This window comes from Xylaria bambusicola, assembly GCF_022495145.1.
Source record: "Xylaria bambusicola strain CBS 139988 unplaced genomic scaffold F5B22scaffold_17, whole genome shotgun sequence".
Classification (NCBI taxonomy): Eukaryota; Fungi; Ascomycota; class Sordariomycetes; order Xylariales; family Xylariaceae; genus Xylaria; species Xylaria bambusicola.
Window position 1 is genome coordinate 558,330 of NW_025953570.1, and position 23,718 is coordinate 582,047.

The 23,718-nt window shown below is 45.6% G+C and overlaps 5 protein-coding genes across 5 annotated transcripts; 2 read left to right on the forward strand and 3 right to left on the reverse strand.

The window, feature by feature from the left end:
• Positions 1–8,199: 8,199 nt before the first annotated feature.
• Positions 8,200–9,352, reverse strand: F5B22DRAFT_635977 (eukaryotic integral membrane protein-domain-containing protein; the record flags this gene model as incomplete). The annotated part of the gene is made up of 2 exons (XM_047977221.1): positions 8,200–8,920; positions 8,988–9,352. The coding sequence occupies 2 exons, from the start codon at positions 9,350–9,352 to the stop codon at positions 8,200–8,202; spliced, it is 1,086 nt and encodes a 361-aa protein (XP_047831480.1).
• Positions 9,353–12,746: 3,394 nt separating this feature from the next.
• Positions 12,747–15,796, forward strand: F5B22DRAFT_655070 (WD40 repeat-like protein). The gene is made up of 5 exons (XM_047979861.1): positions 12,747–13,158; positions 13,466–13,640; positions 13,857–15,077; positions 15,128–15,559; positions 15,609–15,796. Exons 1-5 carry the CDS (start codon positions 13,112–13,114, stop codon positions 15,630–15,632), a joined length of 1,899 nt encoding a protein of 632 aa, XP_047831481.1. The 5' UTR covers positions 12,747–13,111; the 3' UTR covers positions 15,633–15,796.
• Positions 15,797–16,639: 843 nt separating this feature from the next.
• F5B22DRAFT_646015 (uncharacterized protein) lies at positions 16,640–17,246 on the reverse strand (the record flags this gene model as incomplete). Its single annotated transcript, XM_047978674.1, has 3 exons — positions 16,640–16,885; positions 16,957–17,075; positions 17,231–17,246. The coding sequence occupies 3 exons, from the start codon at positions 17,244–17,246 to the stop codon at positions 16,640–16,642; spliced, it is 381 nt and encodes a 126-aa protein (XP_047831482.1).
• Positions 17,247–18,501: 1,255 nt separating this feature from the next.
• F5B22DRAFT_122321 (uncharacterized protein) lies at positions 18,502–20,068 on the forward strand. Its single transcript, XM_047968892.1, has 3 exons — positions 18,502–18,868; positions 18,991–19,099; positions 19,314–20,068. Exons 1-3 carry the CDS (start codon positions 18,642–18,644, stop codon positions 19,458–19,460), a joined length of 483 nt encoding a protein of 160 aa, XP_047831483.1. The 5' UTR covers positions 18,502–18,641; the 3' UTR covers positions 19,461–20,068.
• Positions 20,069–20,366: 298 nt separating this feature from the next.
• F5B22DRAFT_122442 (zinc metalloprotease mde10) lies at positions 20,367–23,360 on the reverse strand. The gene has a single exon (XM_047968893.1). It carries the CDS (start codon positions 23,141–23,143, stop codon positions 20,759–20,761), a length of 2,385 nt encoding a protein of 794 aa, XP_047831484.1. The 5' UTR covers positions 23,144–23,360; the 3' UTR covers positions 20,367–20,758.
• Between the last annotated feature and the right edge of the window lie 358 nt (positions 23,361–23,718).

Consider the following 23,718-nt stretch of genomic DNA (forward strand, 5'->3'; position numbering starts at 1 on the left):
AGCTATCTAATACATAATAACGCCGGGTAGGCATATAGGTACCCAGTAATATACCTACCTACTTAATAGGTCTTGAGTGTAGTAATAGATGGTGGGCCTCGCTCGTATAAGATCAGTCCCTCCTCATTGCGCATGCCGGAATTTTCTGGCAGTGGATTCTCCCGTGCTGTAGATCACTCGGTATACTGCACGCCCCAATTCACTCCTACACAACCATGCAGTATTTAGGTAGGTATGCAACAAATTGCATAGTAGGCAGCTGAGGCACCCAGACGGACAGGGGGGCATAATCCAGCTCCAAATGAACCAGACAGTCTGTCAGTCAGATCAGCTCATCTTTGTCGCATGACAATTTCCCTTCTCTATTCAACGGCCAGCCCTACGTACAAGCAAGGTGAATCTGAGGTAATATAACGTGCTGTAGGTAACACGGTATACACCGGCCAACAGACCTAACTAGATATGAGTAGGCTTCAAACGCCCAGGGAGCATGGGAACGGAATAGAGATATGGTCGTTTTTGTTGCCCTGCGTGGGGATGACCAATCTCGTCATCTCCCGAAAAAATCTAGAAACGCCGAGCTTGTGGCACCCACACTAACAATTGTGGGCATGAGTAAGAAGGAGGGAGGGTCGAGGAATATTGGGAATTCCGAATAGCGTGGCCATGTTCTGCAGAGAAGCAACAAGGCTAAGTCGGTAAGGGTAAAAATAAAGAAGTTAGGGGGGAAGGCTACTAGTAAGTAGTAAAGTCGGGCCAAAAGCTAGTCGGCAATGGTGTTGCCCTTCAGCATCATCCAGTTCAGATGGTATATATATAGACCCGAGACTATCATGGCTCTAGAAAAGTTCACGTGTCATGCCTTTCATTGCTATTACATAGATATGCGTACTATGTATTTCCTTTACCCCATACCTTTTATCCTTACGGTCCTAGCTGTGCTTGAGTAGTTGGTATGTATGTGTTGTCGGCGAATCCTATACAATAAATGAGGTGCTCGCCTGGTAGCGAGTATGGTTTTCCATGAGTCGGCTCTTCACCATCGTGACCTACCAAGGGTTTCGCCCCGACAGCAATCAGGCCATTCGTCGCACTGGTTGCCGCCGTTGATGTTTGGGGCGTTCCGAAACGTGTTCAGCCAAGCACAGACCGCCCTGAATAACCTGCCACTGCCAACATTGGCCCTGTTCCTGTTCTCATATGAACCGAGAGGGTTCATGTGCCCTGACTTGTTTCCGTGCATCGGTACAGATTGGCTTCCACACACGCATACTCGTATAACCCTTAATGCGATGCTTGTTCATCATACCTACATGTATACCAGGTTGACTAAGGTTTAGCTCTTCGCTACTTACCTACAGCCTATTGCAGATGGGTACGGTAGACAGTTCATAGGTCTGGTAGTGACTGTGGGCTTGGGCCCAGGGAATGTACTTTCGGCTATAAGAGTGTCATCGAGCTACTTACAATGAATCTTGGCAATCTAGATTGGATGATTACTTACTCTGATAGAATTTAGGGGTACGTCGATCATCCTTAAAGGGCGTCATGCCGGCTTGCCATCAGGCCGTGTAGGGGGGAAATGCCTAATTCCTCCATCACAGCAGGCGCGCATATATCAGGCTGCGTAATCCTCCGGATGATGTGAAGACAAGACGTGGTAACAGGGAAGGAGGGGTGAGTTCGTTGAGCGGAATGCCACAGGAACGAGTTGGCCCTAGTTGCAGAGGGATAAAAAGCACATGAAAGCTACACTGGGCGATCATCAGAGGTCAGCCTGTGTGGAGGCATGAACGCAGACTCGTACATAGTCGGTATTAATAAGTCATTCGAAGTGGAAGTGGTTGGGGTTACCTGCCCACCTAGGGCAGACGTGGAAGTGACAAGAAAGGGGTGTATATATATGTAGATTCGGTAGCCTCTGGGCTTGGTCTGGGGCATTATGCAATAGGTATGCCACCAATATAGTATTCAAGTTATATATACTCGTCTATTTCTAGTGTACACACACGTGTAGAGAGCGCAAGCTTGAATCTTTGGATTATCTCCAATAGGTAGGCATGCATACCCTATCCCGCCTCTCCCCGTGTGTGTACCGTACTACTACAGGATGTATGGATATGAGGATTGTGTGTTCATGTGTTCCTATGTGTGTGTGTGTGTGTGTGTGCACGTATGCAACTTGAAGTATTAGTGTTAAGGTATGTACTTATATACTCAGTAAGGTAGGTAGGTATGTATAAATATGCGTGGTGCTTCAAGACAAGGAGGCGTTGAGTTTGTTTGGAAATTTCAAGCCAACCGGCCGAACCCATCCGGTTCGATCACCAGTCATACTGCCTGTCTCTCAGTCAGTAGACACAATACACTACTATATCCACTACACACGTAGGCATCATGTAAGTTGGGTAGGTGGTAGGTAGGTAGGTACCGCATACACTCGAAAAACTCGAACAACGCTAATAACGCCACCATGTATGTGAGTGGAGCAACTGCCATATTGGGTTAATTTGAATCTAACCGAACTAAAGTTATCTTGACCCCCTTTTAGGTACGATAATTGCTTTTTTTGATTTAGTATAAGTAGAATTCCGATTTGACCTAGTTTTTTCTATATTAACTTTGCTCCTATTATTATAATACCTATAATACCCACTTTTATCCGTATTTACTATTATTTAAATGCTTTAAATTTATTGCTGAAAATGCCTACCTTTGGAGCATTAATAAAGATAACCTGTAAGTTACTTTCAGTTTTACCTTATTATTAGGGTTAACTAGGTAATTTTAATTGATTTATCCTTTGACCCTTTAGGGTTAATTTTTATATTCGATAAGACTTACGTTCTTAAACTCCATTAGCCTTATTGTAACCCTTATTAGTTATACTATAATTAATATTATATTAGTTATCTTTAATATATAATAGTGGATTATTATAATAATTATAAAGGTATTATTAATATAAGGTATAATTCTAATTAGTAATGGATTATATAATTAAAGCTTAAAACTGTATTAATAATGCTTACTTTGACCGATCTTTAGTTTTATATAGGTAAGTTATGCTTTATAGCTTGGGGCTTGCTTTACTGGTTTTTTTATAGGCTATAAGACCCCTTAAATGCTACGATTAATAGTAGTGTGAGTAGTTTTAAAGTTGCTTTAATAGTAAACTTTATAGGGAACTTAGATATATAATTAAGGTAAAAGATTAAGGCCAAGGTTAATGAGGAAATGAAAGAGTAGGAGGTAAAGGTTTATAATAGTTATAAAAAGGGTTATTTTTAACGTTTTAAAATAAAGCAGGCTAATTAATATATATTTCTTATATTTAAATTAAATAATTAAAATAGGAGCAATAATACTTTTATTTTAATAGTAATCTTTATATAAAGTATAATATATATACTTAAATAAGTTAAAAAAAATTTAAAGGGTAAAAATCTATATAGTGGTTAATCTTTTTAAAAGTTTAATATTAATAACCTTTATATTATAGCATTAAGGTATAAATAGCTATTATATAAGAAAATATAATCTAGTATGTTTTTAATATATTTATTATAAAATAAGTATTATATAAATATTAAATAGCTTTTATTATTATTTTATAATATATAACTATTAAAAATAATACTTTTATATTTATCTTTATAAAATTAACTTTAATTTTTTTTATATTTATATAATAAGGTAAAAGTAGAATCTATTTTTAAAGATGCTATTTTAATATATTTTATATATGATCTATATCTTTTAACTATTTAATTAGTTTTGCCTTTATTTTACTACTAGGTAAGCTTTAAGAATAGTATTTTTCCTTTAATTCTGCTACCTTAAGTTACCTATAACTATTTTTTAATTAGGTTATCTTTTTTTCTTTAATACTTATATATTTATAATTTAAATTACTAATTGCTTTATTAATCTTTTTAAGCTTTATTTTAACCTTTTAATTTAGGTATTAATAATAGTTATCGGAAGTTAATTAATTAACATTAATGCTTTTAATATTAATTTTAAAATTATTATAGCTATTTAAATAAATTAAAATATTAATACTTATAAAAAGTTCTATTACTATTTTATAATTAAGTGGGGTAAAGGTTTATTTTTATATATTTATAATAATATAAATAGTTATTATTCATTTTTAATTAATCGTTTATTTTTTAAGTAACTTCCTTTCTTTTTTTAATTTATCTATATATAAATCTATTTCCTTTCGAAGCTAAATTTTAAAGGGACTATTAAAACTAATATTTAAAGGCTATAGGTAGGTTATAAGATTTAGTAGGATTATTATAGTAATAATGTTAGCCCTATAAAGGGTTACTTTAACCTTATCCATTTTATAAAAGGTAGCTATATTAATAATTAATAAACTAGGCTTCCCTTTAATATAAGTAACTAGATTATTATTAATCCAATTTTTAAATAGATTACTATTATTATATACCTTTTTATTAAATAATATATTAATACCCTTATAATATAATAGCTTTTCCTTATCTATTTTAAGGCCCTTATTATAAAAGATAATGATTAGTTTTAATTCTTTAATATATTTCCCATTTATAGTAATTATTAATATTAGTGTTACCTGCTATTTTCCTTAATTATTTTTATTTAACTTTTTATTAATGGATATATTACCTTTATAATTATATATATAATCTATTAAAAATTTAAATAGTATTGGAGTTTTATTTAGGTTAATAATCTAATAGTAGGGAAATTTATTAAAAGAAAGCCCTTTAATAGGATTCTTTATTAATATTATACTTTTTTAGGTTTAATTATTTTATGAGACCTTTTTAATGAATTATAGGAAGTTATTTATATATTTAACTATTTTTGTAGGTATTTAAGTTAAAGTATGAGTTACCTATTAATAGTTAATCTGATGGTGTTAAAGGAAGTTAAAAAACTACCTGTTTAAGAAGGTGAAGATTATGGGGTAAGTAGGGTGATGGCTATTAAAGATTGTAATAGCCTTTTATTTAAATTAGTGAATATTAATTAATTTCTTTACTTTTTTAGTTATATAAAATGTTTCCTATAATTTTAACTTTAATATTGGTTAATAAGGTTAAAAGTGCTATTTTTTCCTATTTAAAATTAACTTTTGCTACTTTTATTACTTTAGAACGAATGATCTATTGTTTAATTTAAAGTAACGGATTGTTTCTTTAAGTATAAATTTCTAAAAGCTTTTTTTAACCTTACTATTACTTATAAGGCTATAATAATATTATATTTACTTATTAATTTTATTAGTTTTTAGTAAAATTTAGTAGTTTTTTAAAAATAGTAATATATTAACCTTCCTTTATTATGAGTAATACTTTTAAAACTGTACTATTAGCTTTGGTAGGTGGTAATTAGTCTATATTAAGCTCTTCTATTTAGGGCTACACTATTTAAGTGAAGGGATTAGTGGGGTTATATTAACTAGATTAAAGGCTAAATGGGGTAATCGAAGATTAATTATTATAAAAGTAATTAAAAATAGCATTTTTAACGTTTTCTTAACATTATTAAAGAATTGGTTATAATATAATAAAAATAGCATTTTTTTAATACTATTAAAGAATTAGCTATAATATAGCAAAAATAAAGAAAATAGAAAAAACAGCAAAAATAGCAAAAATAGCAGAAACAGCGTTTTCAGCATTATTTCTACAATTCTACTACTTATCAGCTTTTTTAAGACTTGCAAAAGGGTATAAAGCCTAACTAACATCTGATAGGAGCAACTTTTAGTAGCATTCACTAATAAAGTTGCTTGCCTAATATGGATAACCTAGCAAGAGCATCCCCGCAGTGGCGTTATTAGCGTTATTCGAGTTTTTCGAGTGTATGCGGTACACCACATAAAAAGCACCGATAAATATGCGCTGCATCTCACGCATACTGCAGAAGCAGCAGTAGTATGCAGGCCGTTGAGACATTCCTATCATTCGCCAGGCCTGACACCTCATTCGGTCTGGCTCAACAGTGGCATTCCCCGGTGGATGCTCTGGAGTCTGGGGGGGGGGGGCGCCCACGTATCCTGTTCTAGATCTCACACCCTCCTTGCACGCCCGCCCACCACCCGGACGCCTCCAAGACGTGCATGTGTAGGAGTGGAGCCGCCCGATGCTGCCTGGCTGCATGCTGATGATGTGTGGGCGTGGGCGTGGGCGTCCATCGAGGGGCTCGGTTGGTCCATGGGAGGGCGGATCGTAGGCAGGCTTGTCATTCGGCCATGAGTCCATGACAGACAGTACTGTTGTACGTGCGTCGTTAGCAAGCTGTGTCACGCATCGACGACTGTTGGTAAGAATGCCTCAGGGATATTCAAGCGATATCCATCACACGTACTACCTAGAACACATCCGCGCCTCCGCATTGCAGCATGCAACAGCAGGTGGTAAGTAGGTAGGTCGCTTTGCAGCATCTAGGTGTTTGGCGTGCCGGTAGTTCACCAAGCGATCTATTATGTAGGTATGTTGAACCTAGGGTATCTATCTATCTATATACCTACCGGGAATCCATATTAGCTTTGGATGCTATGTGCATTGTCTCGTTTGGAGACCTGCCAATTGGAGGTAGTACCTACTCTACGTCTCAAAAGGTTGTCTGTGCATCCGCCACCGCTTACCTGCCACATCCTCCATCAAACTCTCGCCATCTTGTGCAAGTGGCAAGCAGCCTTAAGGCAGACGATGCCAACAACCCCCGAACGGCTATTACACAACAGTTTCGCACCCGGGGCCAACCGCAGCATGCAGCCACAAACTATACTAAAACTGTGACAATCCTTAGCCTTCTGCATCAATATCATCCCACTGGAACAGGTAAATGCAGTAGGTAGGTAGGCAGAGACGAGATGATAGGATGGCTAAGTTTGGCCTTCAGCCCCCCCTCCTGCTGCACCTTGTTGGGCAAACTTATAATTCGAGGGACGTCATGCGCAGCTTGCAAACATGAAAACCCTATATGTCGTTTCTTTTCGTCATCCAATGTATCGATTCAGAAGAAACTTAGGTGCACATGTGCCTAGGCGTTGGATACACCAAAGAACTTCGAAAGAATGCCATGTTGTTCCACCGGGGGGTGTGAGTTTGTTGGTTGATATTAATATTGGAAGCCATGAAATCACCGCACTCCTTCAAATATGGAGGTTAATTGCTTAGCTATACTTCTCGCCACTGCCACCACTCTCTTGCTTCCCACCGATCAGCTACCATAGAAATTTGGTTCTAATTCGCATGCAACCCAGGCGTCATTGCTTATGAGAGAAATGGGTGAGGGGAGGGAAAAATAAGACAACGCCTGCGCCCGCGCTGCCTTCCACTGATTGCTTTATCTTTCTTCCTATTGCTTATTTTATTTGTCCGAACCGCCACTCAGGTAGTTAGGCAGATGGCCAAATACCCGGGCATCTCTGGGAGAGCACGTCGCACAACTGGATGGAGCGTCGCAACTTGAGCGCTTCCTGTACGCCTGCGCCCAGCCGTCCCGGTTGTACTTGTTCACATAATGCAGTGAGACGGCGCCAATATGAGACAACATCTGTTGCCCGCGGATTAGGGAAAGGTACTACCGCGCCTGAAAACACTTCTCAAATCTGACACCTGCCAGCGTTGCACGCCGATGCTTAAGACCACTTTAAAACCAGTTGGGTTGCGTTTCGGGTTGGCTATCTAGTAATGTAATGTGACAAAAATGCAATATACAAATCTAACTTATAGAATACCAACGTGCAATCCAGGAAGTGGTGGTAAGATACTGACATCGCGTCTGCTTTCACTACAAGCATCTCTAATGTAAATATCTGCAGTACCTTGTATAGGTCCAGCCTGAGCCTCTTCCAATTTCTCTGCTTTGAGTAAAGGAGTATTCCCCCATGCCTACCTCTCTCGACTGAAGAGGCCAACGTATCTATACGTCGTCGACAGACTACAGAAGCTAGCCGAGCGAGATCACTCTCAAAATATCAGCCTGTCATTACCGTAGCCCTGTTTAGTTTTATGCGCCGCGCCCAAACGCGCACTCTCCCTGGCTCAAAAAATACCCAGCTGTTGAATACAAGTCCAGTTCCGGATAGAAACGTGCTCTTACAGCAATACAGGAACAGCAATCTAGACACCATGTCCATAGGACAAGGTTTCGGCAGCGCAGTTCATTATACAATATATCGAGATTGCCTCATGAATTATCCTTTTCGCCACTATCATGGTCGGGGTTGTAATGTGTCTCCCCCAGCATAGTCGCAGGCTCAGATGTCATTGCCGCCTGGACATTGGCCGCGGGTTGTGTTTGCACAGTTGGGCCGCTCGGCTGCACAGGCGGTATCGATTGGCTCCGGCTAGCCGAATTACTAGTAGCAGCATGTAGTCGTTGATCGAGCACTTTCAGGGCAAGAGCTCTCCGCCTTTCGGCTTCGGCCCTCACACCACCCGGTGCAGATCGTTGGTGGAAGTTATTGCCCTGGGCCGCAGATATATCGGACTGAGAGAATGGGGTGCATACTCGCGCAGCTACAAGTATAGCAAAAATTTGGTCCGCTAGCGCTGCGACGAACGGTTTGGCGGGAGCGGGGAAGAACTCGGAGAAGGCAAAGGTTTCGCTTGCGTCGCCTCGCATCGAGGTCGGCTGTGATGAGTCAAGGTCTGGGAAGACGGCTTTGTAAAATCGTAGATATGTCCAGCTTGTGAGGAACCCAAGAATCGCTAATGGTAGACTTGCGTCCGAAATCCAAGGCGTCAGATTAGCAACGGCAATCAGGCCAATATAAATCAAAGGAAACCGAGGCACGCGCAGTGACAATACGCCTCGGAATAGCGTCACCGTATGAGCAGGTACAAGCTGGCTGAAAGCAACGAGAAAAGATATCTGAAGTGAGGTAGTGCCGTTGATGACGGTTAGTCTGCAAGTGACTAATAGTTAGCGACCTTGGCCCTGGCTCGCGTAATCGAGTAACAGAGCAAACTTACGTCCAATACTCGCTCCGAGTGAGAGTGAATATTATAATCAAAAGTAAGAAGCATAAGAAGTTTGGGATCAGCGACACAACGAGAAGAAACTTGGCAAATTCCTTGGAGGACCATGCTCTCTCGAGGTACCGGCCCCCGTGGAATAGCGTGAGGCCGGCGATGACAAGGCTGATAATATCATGTTCGGTAAGAGTTGTCGTGAGAAATGTCCATGGATAGAAGATGGATAGCTGAGGCACCAAGTTGAGCCATTCGATGATTAGGTTAGGACGGGTTCGCTGGACGAGGAGGCTCGCTAGTGATTGCAGACCAAGTACAGCAAGGGCTATGCGAGTGACCGGTGGTATGTTGAGTCGCGGCGGCATCTTGGACAAGGCAATGGATGCATGTAGCGACTGTAGAGTTGATAGAGAAAGATATCGAATTGGGTATTAGATGGTCGATCAGCGAAAGCAAGCTGATACGCGATATGAGGCATGGGTCTACCTAGGTTGTCTCTTCTGCTTCAGCCCCGTGGGCAAGCCACAACGGGCCAGTCGCACTCCATGCATATCGTGGCTTGTGTGCTACCTAGGTACCAGATGGCGACGATATCTACGCATGCCTAGATACCTAGGTACCAAATCGGATTTTGTAGGAAGACAGCTGTTTAGAGTTTACAAATCATCAACCATCTTGCCGTTGTTTTGTTGATTAAAATATCTAACCAATACGTTCCCTATTTAACAGAGATCAGACAGATACATTACGTCGTCACATAAAGCTTGCGAAGTGGAACTGCCTACGCTGGTTCATGGGAATCATACCCATCAAACAGTACACATGTAGTTCTCGCAAGTATCGGTAAACTTCTCGGCTAAGGTGTGTGTACTTTGTCAGGATCTCCAACGCACGCACTTGAGAGTCACCGTACCTACCAGTATCCCACACGGTTGATTATGTCCCTCGTGGCCATTCCAACCCCGAAAATTAGCCAGGTCTTAACTTGCATTTCCTGGTCCACGTATGACCAGGGTGTTGATCTATATCTCCTACCTAGATCCTTCAGCACGTTCAGTAAGTACTTAGAGTGAGTGGTTCTGAAACACATCAATTAAGCAGTTAACACTTGTCCAGGCAGGCTTTGCAATCGGTACACCCAATTCATGCGATTACGCTTGTCCGCTAACTAGCCCTTGTCTTAAGGCAGACAAGATTACAGTAGTGTGTCATAAAGGACGGTTGGCTCCATCTTTAAAATTTACCATCCGAAGAGCTTGGCGTAGTGTGCATACATAGGTTGCTGAAGTTAGCCAATCACACCTTGATCACCAAGAGCACCTGGATGAGGTACCCATGTTCCTTGCTCCGGCTTCTAGCGCGCTAATGACCAATGGGGGCGGAGGCGCAGCTGTTAAGAATCTGGTGTTCTGATCCTCCCATCGCATTCCTGGTCAAATACCAGCATGCATCTTGTATTTACCGTTCGATCAGACTACCTATCTCACCTACTCACTACCCACCAGGTAGGTGTCTGCTACATAGGCAAAGTCTCATATAGTTGGATTGTTACCCAGCGTTGTCCACCCTCTGCTCTGTATGTGCGACTTCTTGTTCGAAAGCAGAGCCACTCAGATCTCTGAGGGATGACGGTCATACTACAGTATTTTGACAGCTGGTACCTGAGTAGGTGCTAATAATAAGCTGCTCACCCGCCAGGAGGAGAGTGAATCCTATTCCGGAGATTGTGGAGTTTCCTGGAGTTTGGCCAGTTTCTGTTGCTCAACAAACCAGCAAGCTGATAGGCTCAGCTGTCCTGTCGCCACCCTTGTATCAAGAAGAGGGCTGGGTGCGACGCTCACAGTAATTAGTCGTGCCGATACAACCTACCAACCTACCAGCCGAGCCCAGCTACTTACTATAGTACTTACTTACTTCGTACGTGTAGAAATACCCTGCAGAACAGAAACGCTCTACCGCGTGGGTCGGCAACACCAATCAATGCCTCACGACTGTAACCCTGCTCCACGGGCACTGTTTACGCTTCCCCTCTGGGAAAAAGCACTCAAGATGAGAGTCGTCAGCGGAATATTTCGAACACAAGTAGAGCTGTTAGTCTAATACCTCGATGTCTATTCCATTGGATACCACGAGTCATAGGTCACATCAAATCCTGTGGGCTTCTATTGGACTAGCTAGAAGAAAGAACAGCATTACTAGGTACTGAGTATAGTCGAAGGTGGAGCGTCCGGGGTGCGTACTGGCACTGTACCTACTGAAACGTCACCGGACTTGGACCCTCGTCAAATTCGTTTCTGCTTGGCGATGGGCTGCGAAAATCTGACCAAGTACTTACTTACATTCACTCAATACCATTCAGACCATCCATTCCTAAGCGAAAGACACAATGACGAGTTGATATGAGTGGTGCATTAAATCTCGAAGATCAACCTGGCCTGTCTTCGGTCTACACAGCGCAGACAGCACTACTGATGGTATCTACAAAGTTGGGGAATGATGTGTCAAGAGTGCTACGAAGTAGGTCCTGGCAGAAACATCCCTGCACCATGATGCCAATGTCAGCGCCTTCGGCCAAAGTGCGGCGGCGGTACCTCGCTACTTTCCGTTATACCTACCTAGAGTAAGTATGCTTCGGTATGATAACAGATTTGGCGCGAACCGAACTCCTCCATACTTACGCCCAGACACAAGACATCGAGTGTCACGGGCAAAGAGCACAAGTAGCAACAAAGTGCCTAATCGTTCTATAGGTACCTAGTTAGGTTACAATCACCGAGGGCCCCCGTTTGCGAAGGTTCACCATTCATTCATTCAACCAACCATTCGCTCAGCTGAAGCATGGAAATACCTTGGCAGAATCCAAAAGGTGCGTCTGGAAGGCTATTTCATTTCGATGATGCCATGTCAGTGTTGAAACAGATGGGATGATGGCAGACACTGCGCAGGGTAATGAATGGAATTGCAGATTTGAGGTAGGTGATGTAGTGTAGTGTAGAATAGTGATGTACCTACTGCCTACTCTATGTAGGTATGCATGTTAGATGTGCGTGGCAAATGGAACCGCTGGCCTAGCTACATAGTAGTAGGTACTGGAAAAGAGGGTAAGTATGTATGTAGATGTGAGACACGGTGTTAGAAAGCCACCATCGAGACAATTGACGGGCAGCAGGTACAAGGGTACTTGGAGATCTGCAAATAATCTGAATGTGGATGGCATTGGTGATGCTGGGCGATGAATTGGGCGCAACCTCGAAGCGAGCCCGGTCAGGGCCCAGGTCCAAACAGTTTACCTGCCTTACGAAGGACAGACTGGGACAGACCACGCATGTCGAATGCTGACAATGCCCTGCAATTGTGCGTACTGTCTCCAGGTACTAACTCCAGGTATCGACACCGCGGTACAATGTATCCACATCTGATCCCCGTCTCCCTTGCTCCCCTTCAGTCCAATTTTGATCCCATCTGTCGGCTATGGATGAGATCATGTTTCCGGCTCAAAGGCGTGTGTGTGGTGTGTGCTATTCGAGAGGATGTCTGTCTACCATTCCATTTGCTAAGAAGATACAGGCCACGAGACTGTCTTACAATTAAGATTCCCAAGATGGGTACATCCATCTACACCTGCCTATGCCTGTGGGTAGCACCCGTCGTGAGCTAACCCTCCAGTCAGTGTACCTAGCTGCTCACATTTACCTACTTCCAAGTACTTATAGTAGTCCCTAGCAGGCCCAGCTCGCCAGGTCTATGTCTATGTCTATGTAGGTGGTATCTGGTGGTATACCTAAGTAAGCATCAAAAATAGTGCTGTACCTGCTGGGAGGTACCTACCGGTCTCTCTCTGTAGCCCTGCACGTTGGACTAGGCTATCCCTCTTCGGAAAACAAGAGTGGACCCGCGAGACCTTTAGTTTTGGCCCCGACACAAGACATGGACCTTGGATCATTCAGGGCTCATCAACTCCCGTCTCTCTCATTATTCCTTGTCTTCAACATCTCAAAATCGAATTTCTATCGGCTGGCACGCATTGCCAGTCCTCGCCCTAGGGTCCCCGTCGCTCTTTCGCTCAAAAGTCCAAGGCTTATGTATATTGCGTGCTCCGACCGCGTCTGCTGTTGTTTCCCACTATGAAGGAGTATTTAGACTCGAACCGGGTCAATTTCTTGATTTGGAGGTACGTTGTCACCCATTTCCCTTGCCCCGTCCCGATTCTCACCTTCACTTGACGCCCTTCTCATCGAAGTGGCCTCTCTGCTACGCAGGGTCCTCTGTCACGTCCCTTTGGCTACGGCTCCATTGACTCCGATCACTAGGTATTTATTAGAAGGCAGTATGTGTCTACCTACACCCTGGTGGTCGCCCGGGTGCTTCATTCGACGCCGTAGCTGAATCCGTTGGGTTGGACGACGGTGTTGCCGTCATGCGCAGGCCAGGGAATGAGACGACGAATGAGGTTTTGTGTGTCATGCGAACTAATCTAGAGCTTGTGCAGATTATCGAGAGACAGCCGTGAAATTTCAGAAAGAGTGGCACGTTCAAGAACCCCATCGGCAACTAGAATTTGCGCCGTATGTCAAGAGCCATGCGCTAGTCAATGTTTTAAACAAAGGTCTGCTGTATCACTCGCTAGAGAGGGAGCATGCACAGATAACCAAGGTACGTAAAACCTAGAGCCAGGAAGATTCATCCTCCGTGTCCAATGTCCAATGTCACTTCTGCGAACTATGCAGCGGGTGCATCAGGCAAAAACACACGAAATCTACAACGAGAGGCGCGGTGTCCGTATACGACGGACGCCGAATTGATCTTCTCCAAATTAACGCCCAGGATCCAGCCAAATGGGCATTGGCACTGACGAATTTCTCTGTGCAGGTACCTGGTGATGCAGCAGCGCAGGCGGCAGTGGCCGAGGCGATGCAGCTAGGGGTTTTTGGTCCACTGGATGCGCACCCACCGCCTCATCAGCAGAAACCGGATGAAAGCGATGATGATGCAGACGCCGAGCCTGATCTGGACATACAGCCTACGCCAGCGCCAGTTTCCACGGCACCGCTACCGACGGCTTCATCTGGAGTCGACGTGGAAAATTCCCGGAAACGCCAGGGCGAAAAACAACAGTCTTCTCTCGCAAATGGTTCCCCGGCCAAGCGACCGCGACTGAGTAATGGGTACGAACATGGAGTGGATACAGCCACAACCCCCATGGAATTGGACGGCCAGGACCACCAGGGCGACAACCATGCTTACCCGTCCCCACTCGAGGGTGAACAGGCGCCAACGCCTCTCCCTCGCACCGATGGCCCTGAACAAGGCACTCAGGTCGACAAAGTCGAAGAGCTGGCCTGCGAAACTACGTTCATCCCCCTCGGTTCGGGTCTCGACGATGCACCCGGCGCCCTATCCAGGGTCAACAGTGACGGTGCACCAGTGCTACTGCACTGCCAATGGCACCCGCGAGATCCCTCCCTCTTGGCGGCTGCTGGAACCGATGCGCTAGCCCGCATCTGGAATATCTCGCGTGGGGCAGCAGCCGATCCTGCATCTGAAGATCACGTGAATGGCATCAGAGGTCCAGATTTCCATGATCTGGTCGAGGATGATATACCGCGCAAGTCTACTGCCACTGCTATGGCCTGGAATTGGGATGGAAGTGCCATTGCTATCGCCACCGACTCGGATTCAAAAGCTAGGCTCACACTCTGGACCCCTGATGGCAGCCACATTCATCATCTCGAAGTCTCTGAGCCGCCTATCATCAAGCTTCGTTGGAGTCCTCAAAACACCGCAATTCTGGCAATAGCACCTGATAGAGGAGGGACACTTATTACCGTTTACCATTCGCATACTCTAAACTCATTGACATACTTTCTCCCGAACCACGATTTAACCGCCGAGCCACTTGATGCGGCGTGGACAAGCGACACTGAATTCCTCTTGTGTGGTGGGGATTTACTAGTGCTGTTGAGATACTCAGAAAAGGAAATATCTGATGTGCAAAGATTTGAAACAAGAGAAGGCGATTCACTATCACAGGTTCAATATGATCCGCGTTGTTCCTTAGCTGCTACGTGTGGAGAGAAGGGTGTTGTTGATGTAAGGATACTTCTAGCTTTTACAGATTCCGTTGCTGACGAGTGGTGCAGATCTGGGATAGCTCTGGAAAGCGACGTTCGATACAAGCCCATTGCGATGCCGTAACTGCGCTAGCTTTCCAACCAGAGCAGTCACCCGGCGCTGAAAACGAAAGGCTCCTAGCATCTGGTGGTGAAGATGGAGCTATCTTCATATGGAATGCACTTGCTCCTGAAGGTCCAGCGAAGTTCACCATGACTATGGGCCCTCCTATCGTTGCTCTTGCATTCACCCCGGACGGAGCATTTCTCGCTGGAGCCACGAGTGAACGGATACTCATTTGGAAGGTTGATGATCATAGTATTCCGCGCGCGAGTTGGAGTCGCCTCCCCCATCCCGGCTGGTTGAGTCCGCGGATGAACCCTGAGTCGGATGAAGAGGATGAACATTGCTTGGGGTGGGATTCTACTGGCCACAAATTGGCATTTGGTGTGAATAGTCGAGTAAGTTATTACTGATGACTCTATCTAACTTATCCTAACCGTTTCATAGCTTGCTATCATCAACTTCCGATAATGAAACTTGAGTAGTACGACATTCGATTATTTTCACAACTATCTAGACGTGCATATTCAGTAAGCTCAGCAGGTCGCTTTTGTATGAGCCATGCGGCTTGAAGAAACATGGGTAGGATCGGGGGCTTTAAGTATTAAGCTATTCTTATCCGGCAGCCGGTAAACTCTACACTAGTAGCTCAAACCATCACTACTGGTTTAGACACCCTACCTCACAATACGTTACTTTGGTGGCCCATTGCTTGGAAGGAACAATCTAACAGCTTTTTGCGAGTTGGCGTCTAGAAGAACGCCCAATGAAATCTCAGGTTCTGAGGCCACCACAAATATGAATTCGATGTGGCTTTACTGGAGCCAATGCCACCTCACTCTACCAACTCCTCTGTTGGCTCGTCATGAGAGACGACGGAACGGTATTTCAAATGATAGATCACTCTCAGTCTGGCTTTATCTTGGAGACATAGGCGACGACCGAGATATTTGTACAACAAGCAAAACAAGCATGCAGAGAGCTTGAAGACATGAGAGTCAGACCACCGTGCAGCAGCGATTCATTTGTATACGTATTCGATTACCACGCATATAGCAGAACAATTATAAGAAGATGGGATTTTAAACAAAACGAACCCAAATAAAATAGATGCTCAAATTTGCAGGTCACATATGGCGCATCGACGATGTATACAGAGACGTCCTGTCCGACGGCCCCCTTAATCTCAACATCGAAATCCCTCCGTATCATTGATATTTACGACTGACAGGCTGACAAATCCCTAGTCATCGACCGACACGCTAGCATCTAGCCACGGTGCGCCACCTTGCAGCCGGTTTGGCTGCATCTCGCCATCGTAAGCGCCGGCACGCACATGAGCTGCCACGGTCCAACCGTGCGTGTAACGAGAGTAGTGGCCACCAGGTCGACTGCTTCACGATACCGTCCTTAGTGGTCATAAGGGGCGACATCATGTTGACGGTCTGGGCAATATTAGCCATACCGACGTACTTGCTCTAACGCACGAAGACATTTAGCCAGACGGTGATGCGGATAGCGCGCTCGGCAGCCAGCGGTGCCGTGACATTCTTGAGATGTGGTGATCGCGCGACTGTGTATATAGGCATGCTGTGCATGTCGATGACGGGCATGCAAGCCTGCAGCACGGTGTGGTCCCACGACGCCGTGCCGTCCTGTTCCCAGAGAATGAGTACGATATCCGGGTCCAGGAGACGCAACGCCTTGGCTTCGCCCTCAGGCACCTATAATAGGAGGAAAATGACCCCAGGGGTGGCATACGTGGTACGTCGCGCAGAAGTTGCCGTCGGGATACCGAATCACAGGCACGCCGAGCTCCTTCAGCGCCGAGATGACGTCCTTGCGGAAGCCGTTGGCGTCCGGAGCCGGTTACCTGGGTCATAGATGCCCCCGTAGATGTACCGGCCCATGTGTCTAACAAGGTGCTTCGGTCAGCTTCGCTGTATGTATATGATCACTTTTTCGTCTCTATTGTATTGTATGCTCTTTCTATTCCGGCTTTCGCTTCTTCTTCTCATTCCTCTCCCTTATTTACCCCTCGTCTCTCATATCCTTGATTTAGCACGTACTCTGTGAACTCGTCATATGTCATAGGAACACATCTTAGATAGCCGTTTAGCCGGGTCTACTGTCTACTTCAATAAGCGGAGACTCACCCGCACGAAGCTTAGTAAACGTCGTCATGTTTGGGGTAGCATCGAAAATGAAGATCAGAGTTTCGTATATTCTTTATGTATACCTATATATGAGGCCGAAGCACACCAGATAGTCCTTGTATAGATAGAATAGCATATCTAGTAAGCACAATTTTAGAAGAGAGAACTTGTCTTTCGATTCCCCTTTTATAATACCTTCCCCAAACCGCCAAAAAAGAAAGAGATGAACATAATAAACCCAAAAATCGCGTTATATAAGTAGACCTGTCGTTTTTCGGTATTTAGCTCCCTCCTCTGCATTGGACGGGGTGGGCGTGTTCCCTCGTCGGGGAAATTCCCGTCCGTCCCCCAACGCGGACATTGGTGCACATATAACACATCTGGAGTACCAAGGTGGTTCATCCCATTTGAGCCCACTGAGGGTGAATGCTGCAGGCAGGCAGATAGTATTCACAGCCACTATGGGGTGTGAGTGCATAAGGTTGTTTCGTCTTGTTTCCGTTTTCATTGCACGTTGTTCGGTGTAGTTTTCGTACCGGACGTTAATAGCTAAGGATAATCATACTTTTAGCAGGCATCCGGCTTTGGCTTTTCTCCCCCTTCTTCTCTAGATTCAATTGAACACGCTTTTGCATCGTGAGATGCACTGGGTAGCTCTGTTCCCTGTTTGAGTTCTGGCATTGCAGGCTAGAAATGTTGCTGGCTCTATGGTTGTTTATAAGTGCCTACCTCCTAAAACTGTACCCAGGGGTGTGCATAGGTAGAGTTTGCCTCAGGTTTCAATCATGCACGCAGCTCTTTACTTTGACTATGTGCACATATATGTATGAACTAAGTTAAAACTGTACGGTGCCATGCATGGATGCACTTGAGGATCTTAACATACCCTACCCATGCCTATGTATCTGATATGTAGATCTAGGTTAGGTTATGCTGCACAGATTCACTATCCACGTCAACCACGAAAGTCAAAAATCAAACGCGCGGCAAGTGAATTTCAACATTCCATCAGACATGTGGTAATACACCTTATTTTCTAAAGCGACATTTTCCTGAAATGCCCTCCCGTCCGTGCAGCTGCTGTACATACATTATTAATACAATGTGACCTGTAACTTTGTACCCCACATTTCATATTCACTCGCCAACGTCAGGTACCTGAAGTCAATATTTCAAGTAGGTAGTTATCCCAAACAATCAATTGTTCAATTCTATACTCCAAGGCCAAAGGGAACGATTAAAAACAAGAGAACAAGAAATAAAGAAGTAGAGCAAAAGCTGAAACGAAATAGAACTGCAGTCATAGGTGTAGCCATTAATTACCATGGCATCATCACATACAAGCAGCCCCAAGCCCGAGAGCTCAAGGCACTCGGCGGCGACGAGCACAACCTTCACACCCGAGATGCGCGATCGCCAGGCGCGTGGCAAAGACCCGTACCACTCCGACTCGGAAGACAGTGACTGGGCTCCCGGACAAGGAGATCGCGGCGGTGATGGCAGCAGGACCGGGTCTTCGCGGGGCAACGTTGGGCCTGCACGGACCGGCACGTGAGTCTCCCTCACCGTCCATGCATACATATTTATCACCGCCGAGAGCAAGCTCTATCGTTGCTATGGCCTTTTAGCTATGGCCAGATGCCGGGCTAATCACGATTGCATGGGGGAAACAGTCGTAAGAGGGATGCCGAACCTTTCGCCGCCGTCGATCGTCGGCGCATGGCTGCCCAGATCCTGAATAGTCCAGAGCTCCTCATGATGGCTGCACTACGCGACGATGAGGTGCGCATTTCACGTTTCTTTAACCATTGCCTGCCTCCTTTAGAATTACAAGGAAACATCACCCCTTGCCTTCACCTCACACTGCTCAAAAAAGGAAAGGGGGCCAGAATACCAAGCTTAGACTATTCTTCCTACCGTCTCTGCATTCCTCAACGACAACACCCCTAATTCAGCCTCTCGAGTTCGTTTTTGCTAAAACCAGTCCTTTCCCTAGAGCGTTGCAGCCACACGTCTCAAATACACCCGCATGCTTTGCGGTATGGATGAGCCGACGCGCCCAGGGATACCGCACACCGCACCAACAGAGACACAGCGCAAGCGACCTAACCAGGACCAAGGCCAGGGAACCTTTACGTGGTGATCAGGTAGGATTACGATAGGCATTCCCACTATACTTCTTGGTATCGGATCATTCTCGAGGGCTACGAAGTACGGGTATTATAACTCTTCCGCGGGAGGGGGAGGGGGCAGAGGGGCAGGTTATGAATATACACCTTTCGCGGTATGTTACGAAGAGGACAAGCTGGCGGTTGATGCCTACTACTACCCGCTCTCCAAGGCAGGTCTTTGATGCATATCGGCAAGGAGGGACCGGTGCCCGGTAGGACAAGAAGTATGTATAAGTTAATAAAGATAACAAAATCAATCTGAAGCGGCGCTGCGGCGCGTACATACGCTGTTGGACCAACGCGCGCGGCGCAGGCCAACGGGGGTACTAACATAAAAGGTGCAGTTGCCGCCCACTGAAGAGTTGTTTCAATACAACGAAACGCAAGACCTATTTCCACCATCTAGTTTCACCGCTGCAATTCTTCAACTTTTTTTTGTTTTTGCTAATTTTCTGATCGGCGACCTTGTCTGCGGCAGAGTTTCTTTTACGTTGATTATGCTAAAGTATCACATCCAATCAGAAGAGAGGGGGGGAAAAAAGGCATAACATGTATGTCATAGGGGATAACAACAGTCTGGAAGACATAAGAAAAAGGAAAAGAAAGTACATTAACTAATGCTCCGCGATCCAATGGAATTATAGTTGTCTTACGAGAAGAGAGTCATTCAAATCCCTTGACGAGATCATCACCAGACCCCTTTCTCCCTTAATAAATATCCGCCAGTAGAATCCCTTCTTGAAGTCCACTCAATAAAGTCGACGACAGTAAAAAGGCTTACAGGAGCCATATCAGATCACTAAACAGCGTACTGAGTGATTATGCTTAATCTCCTATATTCGATCCAGCAACAGACATTAGACCGGCTGCCTGATCTCTATATATGTAGCTATGTATACCTTCACTGTATCCTCATTCCAAGGACCGCCAAAAAGCCCCCAAGGCAAAGGTGTGTGTGTCTTGCGAGAATCCGAACAAGCTAAAATGCTGTACAGTTCATAACATGCCAGTGCGTTATATACGGCCTTATAAGTGGAGGCGCAGATCCTAATCCAAAACTAAACCCAAGAAGAAAAATGTCGTAATGCGCCAGATAACATATCGTCCTGAATTCAGGACTGAGACAACATAACCACCAACGCCATGCCATGGAGAATGCTAATTGATTCCTCCAGAATATTCAAAACCATTCCATGCTAGTCCCATATATCCCTCTAAACACTTATATGCCGGTCCCAGACACCTTTTGTGTTTCATGGATTGTGTAATACTATGCATATCGAGCCAGGTTCGATCTCGGCGGTGGCCCCCAAGCTTGCTGTTGCTGTCCACTCCATTGGTTCCCTCGTCGACCGTTCGCACCATAGGCCATAGGAGGAGGAGGAGGCATGCCCCAGCCGTTATTTGCAGGGACGCCACCACCAACCCAACTGCTGCTTGGCTGCCCTTTCCGTGCCAGCTTCCTGACGCGCGATCTGCGCCTTATACGGGAGCAACAACAACCTGCGATTGCGAGTACGATGAGCCCACCGACAACTGCCGCGACTGGAATTATTATATCCTTATTATCACGGAAGAAGCGCGCGACTTTATCGCTGAAGCTGGCTCCTTTGCAAGTGCCGTTATCGCAATGGCCGTCACCTTCGCAGGGTGTGCCGTCTAGAAAGTAATGCTGTATGCCTTCACATACACCCGGTGCCGAGTTTGAGCCCTTGCAGCGCACTAGGCACGTACTTCCGTCACAGGCCTTTAAGTCGTTGCTGTTCGTTAGCCCACCAACTAGGGTCTGGCATTGTAGATCGCGAGATGTGCACTGTCCAGAGGCACACTTTAGGCCTTCCCCGTCCGCGCCACAAGCCTGGCCGTCTGGAGCCTTGACGTCTGACGGGCATGTCGCCGAGGTACCGCTACAGGTTTCCTGTGGATCGCAGGTGCCGCTGCTGTCTCGACAAACTGTCCCGTTGGAAGCAAATTGACATTGTCGAGTGCAACAATCTTCATTTGCAAAGTCACATACAGAGTTGGCGGTGAATTTGCACGTGTCGGGATCGCAGCAAGAGTTCCCTGCACAGCCAGTTGCGCCACCACAATCGCAGTCTTCTCCTTGTTCTACTATACCATTGCCACACTGACTACCAGATATAGTTACCACGTTTTTGTTGTCGCTGAGGCATTGCGAATTTACACTGTTGCGATACATTGCAGAGCAAATATTACCAATGGTGCATGGCGAGAATTGCATAAGACCAGGACCTGTTGATGGATTCATGATGTATGTTCCACCTGCATCACAGGTGGAAGTAGTCAAGGGGCAACACTGGTTATCATCCCGAGTGCCGTCTACACAAGTCGTTTGCGTACAGTCGTGATAAGCGCCGAATGTGTGACCAGTCTCATGAGCGAAGACCTGCCATTCCGTATTGGTGCGTACAACAACATTGGCGCCGGCTGTAGTGTCATTCCCATTGGGTGAAGAGCCCTCGGTGCAGAGCTGGCCTAGCCATGCCAACCCCACGGCAGCGTCGGTAGCACAAGTGCTCAATAAAGTCCAATAGGCATTGCCATCTTGGAATTGGCCTCGCCATTTGGAGAAAAGGTCCAAACGATTGTTGATAGTAACACTCGGACTGCAGTCTTGATTCCACTGTGATCCGTCTGGGGGTGTCCCCGGACATTCCTTCTCACTGATGGTCAAATTTCGAATGCCCAGGCTGATATTGAACGTGGCTTCGTACACTGCTGAAGCCATATTTACCATACTGATAACATTTTGGGTCACGTTGGCCTTAGTTTCGAACTGGGCCGTGTATGTACAGTCGGTTGCGATACCGATCAAAGCGACCTTCCGAGAAGTGGGACAACCTTGAGTCGACCCAATGGTGGTGGCAAGATTGGCACTGGCACCACCACCGCCAATTTGGTCATTCTGCCGGCTAAGGAGTAAGTTCGTGTCTGTCGACATTAGGTCGCGCAGATCTATGCCCAAATTCACTGGATGGTCGAGCTGATTATTGAAATCAAGCAAGTCGGAAGAACAGACAGAGGCATTCTCAGCGAGGTCACGCTTGAGCTCTTGACCAGAGCCAAAATAATCCCCCGTGATATCGGTGTCTCTCCAGACTATCATGTAATCATCATCCGCGTGGTGGGCTTCAGGATCCTCAGCCAGGCGTGTCTGTCTATACGTCGAAGCTCGCTGGATGTGATGATAATTTCCATTGACCCTGAATGTCCCCTCGAACAGAGGATGCGGTCCATCTCGGAGGACTGCTATCCTGGCCCAGCCGGCATTGAGCCATTCCGAGTGGTGAGGGTGTTGGACAAACGCATGTCCTCTATATATCCTGTGATCTTTTCTTTCTATCTTTTCCTCGTGGGTTATCGTGCCATCAGGGCCAAGATAATGTATCGTCGCCTCATCTGACAGAACATCGTGATTTGGTTCCAGCTCAATGCGTATCCTATCTTGCTCGTTGTGCAGAAGAAAGCTTATAGCAAATGAAGAGTGTGCATGGACTCGATTCGACGGCGTGTGAAGGGTTGGCCTGTCCACTACAGAAATGTAGCTCAGAGGATTTCGTTTTACCGAGTGAGCCTCGGAATCGCGTGCTAGGGTGCATAAAAACGCAACGACAGTAGTAAGGGAGAAGTGCATGTTCAAAAAAGGATCCCGTGGCGGGATAAGGCTCGATCCTCACAACCCCATCCGCGTACGTACGCACGCCTGCTCGTTCGTTGTTGCGTTCGGAAGCGGTCGGAAAAGGCTTGCGAGGTTTTGAAGTGGCGAAGATGGCAACGGTGAATGTAAATCTATACAAAGAAAGGAAAGGGGCCAATTTCGAAGAGTCGCAAAACAACGAGCGAGTAAGGGCTTGTTGAGTAGGGAAGAGATTGTGTTCTCCCGGTGGGATTGGACGGGTCAGGAGAAGAAGTCCCAGGACCCAGGCTCACAGGAGCAAGGCCCCGGAGAGGGTGAGACGAAGGCTGTAGGGCAGTTGCCGGGGGCCGAAAGTAGGTTCACAAGTGCCCGTAATGCGCGCCTGTCAAAAGCCGCTAACAGGAGCTTGTAGTAGGTACCTATGTGGGCACAATGGTCGTTAGTGAGGCCGGCTACACGCCTACAGGTTTGCCTACAGGCTGCCTACAGGCGGGAGAGTCTGGGAGAGGTAACACTACAGCAGATGGGGTAGCAGTAGGTAGCAGTAGGCCACCTGCACCTGACCGAGAAGA

What these genes read in the sequence shown, in the direction of transcription:
- F5B22DRAFT_655070 (XM_047979861.1), top strand. Translation starts at nt 13,112, where the DNA reads ATGAAGGAGTATTTAGACTCGAACCGGGTCAATTTCTTGATTTGGAG. An exon ending in AGCATGCACAGATAACCAAG is followed by an intron (nt 13,641 to 13,856) that starts GTACGTAAAACC and finishes TTCTCTGTGCAG; the next exon opens with GTACCTGGTGATGCAGCAGC. An exon ending in CATTTGGTGTGAATAGTCGA is followed by an intron (nt 15,560 to 15,608) that starts GTAAGTTATTAC and finishes ACCGTTTCATAG; the next exon opens with CTTGCTATCATCAACTTCCG.
- F5B22DRAFT_122321 (XM_047968892.1), top strand. Translation starts at nt 18,642, where the DNA reads ATGGCATCATCACATACAAGCAGCCCCAAGCCCGAGAGCTCAAGGCAC. An exon ending in GGGCCTGCACGGACCGGCAC is followed by an intron (nt 18,869 to 18,990) that starts GTGAGTCTCCCT and finishes TGGGGGAAACAG; the next exon opens with TCGTAAGAGGGATGCCGAAC. An exon ending in CTGCACTACGCGACGATGAG is followed by an intron (nt 19,100 to 19,313) that starts GTGCGCATTTCA and finishes TCCTTTCCCTAG; the next exon opens with AGCGTTGCAGCCACACGTCT.
- F5B22DRAFT_122442 (XM_047968893.1), bottom strand. Translation starts at nt 23,143, where the DNA reads ATGCACTTCTCCCTTACTACTGTCGTTGCGTTTTTATGCACCCTAGCA.